The sequence below is a fragment of the Sinocyclocheilus anshuiensis genome, unplaced genomic scaffold (assembly GCF_001515605.1).
Source record: "Sinocyclocheilus anshuiensis isolate Anshui unplaced genomic scaffold, SAMN03320099.WGS_v1.1 scaffold1392, whole genome shotgun sequence".
In the NCBI taxonomy this organism is placed as follows: domain Eukaryota; kingdom Metazoa; phylum Chordata; class Actinopteri; order Cypriniformes; family Cyprinidae; genus Sinocyclocheilus; species Sinocyclocheilus anshuiensis.
Window position 1 is genome coordinate 852778 of NW_015542476.1, and position 3611 is coordinate 856388.

General features: G+C 38.5%; 1 protein-coding gene across 2 annotated transcripts in view; it reads left to right on the forward strand.

The window, feature by feature from the left end:
- The first annotated feature begins 7 nt into the window (after positions 1-7).
- Positions 8-3611, forward strand: part of LOC107693855 (E3 ubiquitin-protein ligase LRSAM1) — a 14548-nt gene continuing 10944 nt past the window's right edge. For both annotated transcript variants that reach the window (XR_001634801.1, XM_016493383.1), the window contains exons 1-12: positions 8-141; positions 365-522; positions 624-680; positions 814-858; positions 951-1028; positions 1121-1189; positions 1876-1960; positions 2213-2334; positions 2461-2551; positions 2752-2861; positions 2959-2988; positions 3073-3195. Coding sequence is in view for 1 of the 2 variants with exons in the window: in XM_016493383.1 (XP_016348869.1) it covers positions 451-522; positions 624-680; positions 814-858; positions 951-1028; positions 1121-1189; positions 1876-1960; positions 2213-2334; positions 2461-2551; positions 2752-2861; positions 2959-2988; positions 3073-3195 (882 nt within the window). In the remaining variant the exon portion in view is untranslated. The remainder of the gene's footprint in view (positions 142-364; positions 523-623; positions 681-813; positions 859-950; positions 1029-1120; positions 1190-1875; positions 1961-2212; positions 2335-2460; positions 2552-2751; positions 2862-2958; positions 2989-3072; positions 3196-3611) is intronic.

Below are 3611 nucleotides of genomic sequence, written 5' to 3' on the forward strand. Positions count from 1 at the left end.
GTGTACTGCCAGAGACTGAGGGAGCATACTAGGTAACACGGACAATAAATTGATATTGAAACATTTCAAGGAGCCCATGTTTTGAAAAAATAACTTGGCTAGTTTAGCGTTTAATCGCATACATTCGTCTTTTCGCGTAAGGTATGTATATTTATTTATATAGCACGATATTTGGCTTCAAAACCGGGTTTCAGTATCCATGAAAGTCTAATGAAAAATAACGTGAATTTGTATAGTGCTATGAATATCGAGTGATTATAATTTGTAATATAACAAATGTTTGTTTGTGTGTTTCTTGTCGTACTTGACTTTGTTCACGCGGTCCTACTCTGTTCCTGTTTCTTTGGGATTGTCAACACCACAGTCAGTCAAGTGTCACACTAACATCCAGTGGCTTTTGTGGATGTTGTGGGGTTTTGACTAGACAAACAAAATCTCACAGGCTTCAGGATGTTTCTGTTCTCCAAAAAGAAGAAACCTGGTGAGGATTCCATAAAACGCCTGGAGTACCAGCTGTGCTTGGTGAGTTTCTTTCTAGTGTAAGTGGCTCTTTTTTTAGCAGCATGTCTACTGTCATATTGCACTGCATCAAATCTTAACACACATGCTTATGGTTTGTGCAGGCCAAAGAAGCAGGTGCTGATGATATTCTGGACATTTCTGCCTGTGAACTTACAGAGGTGAATTACAGAAGTCCTACAATCATTATTTACATATTGGTGAAATGCTCATCTAAGACAGAGGATGAATTATTGCTAGATATCTGATATTCCTTCCATATCGCAACAGTTCTTACACAATGCTTGTCTGCAGGTTCCCTCCAGTGCCTTCTCCATATGTAAAGTACTCCAGAAGAAAGTGAGTCTATTTACTGCAGTTTTTTTCTTCTTCTGAACTTTTGGTGGTCAGACGGAATAGATCTTTCACAGCACTTTCCACTTTAACTGCAGGTCTTAATTCTTCATGGAAATGGCCTGAGGTCACTTGTTCCTAAAGGTTGCTGCATTGGTGCCTTAGTAACTTTAAAGGTGAGAGAATTTGATTGATGATGACGGTGCCAAGCAAATAACCATTTTACACTTCTGTCCAGTGACAACATCTCTGTGTGTCAATTCTTAAGGTGTTGGACCTGCATGAAAATAAGCTCACATTACTTCCTGATGACATTGGGCAGCTTTTGTCCTTACAGGTATATTTATTGTATATGAACAAAGCGGATGTGAATTGATGTTTCTTACGTGGCATTTGAAAACACAATACTGTTATTGATGCTGATTCGTAAAAGACCTGTTGACATAATTTCTGCATATATCACTATGTAGCGCTAGGTAGGTTATATGTCAACGGTTTGGGGTCACTAAAAAAATTTTTCAGCAAGGGTGCATTCATTTGATAAAAAGTGATAGTAAAGACCTCTAGTAAAAAGCAATACAACTTTCTATTCATCAAAGAATACTGAAAAAATGTATCATGGTTTTACAGGAATATTAAGCAGCGCAACTGTTTTGAACATTGACAATAATAAGACATGTTCCTTGAGCACCAAATCAGCATAGAATGATTAGAGAAGGATCATGTGACACTGAAAACTGAGTCATTGAAAAATGTTTAAAAAATCAACTTTGTCATCACAGTAATAAATTACTTCTTAAAAATATATTATGATAGAAAGCAGTTGTTTTATAATATTTCACAATATTACTGTTTTACTGTATTGTTTTATTAAATACAGCCTTGGTGAGTATACGAAACTTCCATCAAAAACAATTAAAAAATAAATCCTCTAGAGCAAGGAACAATTTTCTTTAAATCATTTTTAGTTGATAGTTAGTATCCTATTTATTGCTTACATACAACCTTGATTTCTTCTCTAAGGTGCTGAATGTAGAGAAGAATCGCATAAAACAGCTGCCGGACTCTATAGGGGATCTACGGCATCTACAGACACTTAATGTGAAAGGTTTGTTTTGTGCTTTTTAAAAATGTTTTTGCGCACAAAAAAGTATTCATTAATATCCATTTTTTAGCATCTTCATTAGAGCACTGCAGTAGATTCCAGGTAGTTATTAACCTGTTTCAGAGAAATTTTGACAGTCATTTGAATGTTCTGTTAAAGGGTTTATTTTAGGCCTTTTAGGCACTATTTTACATCAAATTAAATGGTGAAAAAGCCTAAACCATTTAAATTAACAAAATGTTTTGATGGGTATAGAGAACAGCCTTACTGTCATTCCTGTGTCTGTGGGACGCATGAGCAGCCTGCGTACACTGGACATAAGTGAGAACAGCATTAGAGAATTACCTAAAGAACTGGCCAGTGTTCGCACTTTGGAAGTGAGTATTTTAAATCTTATGCCTGTTTAAGATAAAGATGTTGGAGCATATTTGTACAAGCTCAAATGGCAATGTGACCACTGCAAAGACATTGTCATGTATGTATGTGTTTATGTGGTGTGGCAGAGCCTGATCCTAGACGCACAGGTTATGAGCTATCCACCTGCGTCAGTGTGCACCGCCAGCACAGAGGAAGTTCAGCGCTACCTCTGCTCAGGTACAGATCTGTTTTCAAAGACACTGAGCAATATTTTACACAATATTCTGTAATTGCAGACTGATAAATACAGATTTTGTACAATACAGCTTATGCACAAGATCTGGTTAAATATTATTGTAACCATGTGTGACGGTAGAAGGCCATTCTGTGCAGCTGATTTGTTTAGTCATTTCATAATTAATTTGAATGGGATTTAGAGATGAGTCTGGAGTATTGCCCTCCATCTCAGTATCTCCTGCCTGTGCTGGAGCATGATGGAGGGAAGCAGGAGGTGGACTGTGTTGATGGTGAGGAGAAAGCCTGGCAGGTCAGTCATCACTATTTATCAACCATTTCAAACAGTGCCCAAAAATATTGTGTGCCATTTGATCTGTGAATGTAACATTTTCTATCCGACACTGCAGAGCAAATTCATGGACTATGAGAAAAAAAAGGTATGTTTGATTTGGTTTCTTTTTGTTATTGTTGGATCATCCAGTGAAGTAGTATTTATCTCATTCTCTCTGTTTCTCCACTAGGAGCAGAAACAGCTGGAAAAGTTGATCTTTGAGAAAGATTTTGAAGAGAAACAGAGAGAGCACACTCAGCTCTTCCTCCTCAACAACTCCCGCAAAGAGGATGTCTTGCTGTCTGTCAAACTGGTAAACATTTTGATTGTAGAATTACAAAAACAATCTGTTGTACAATATGTTTTTTTTCGCCCCCGAAAGAAGTCAGTTTCAACATCTCGCTAAGCCAGGCTGTTGTCCCCACATGCTTCAAAGCCACCACCATCATTCCAGTCCCGAAGAAGTCGTCTCCATCCTGCTTCAATGACTACCGTCCAGTTGCACTTACCCCCATCCTCATGAAGTGCTTTGAACGGCTAGTCATGCACCACATCAAGTCTGCCCTCCCGCCCTCCCTGGACCCCTTCCAGTTTGCATATCGGTCCAACCGCTCGACCGATGACGCCATCGCCACTACCCTCCACTCAGCACTCACACACCTGGACAAAAAAGACTCATACGTCAGAATGCTGTTCATAGACTTCAGTTCAGCATTCAACACAATCATC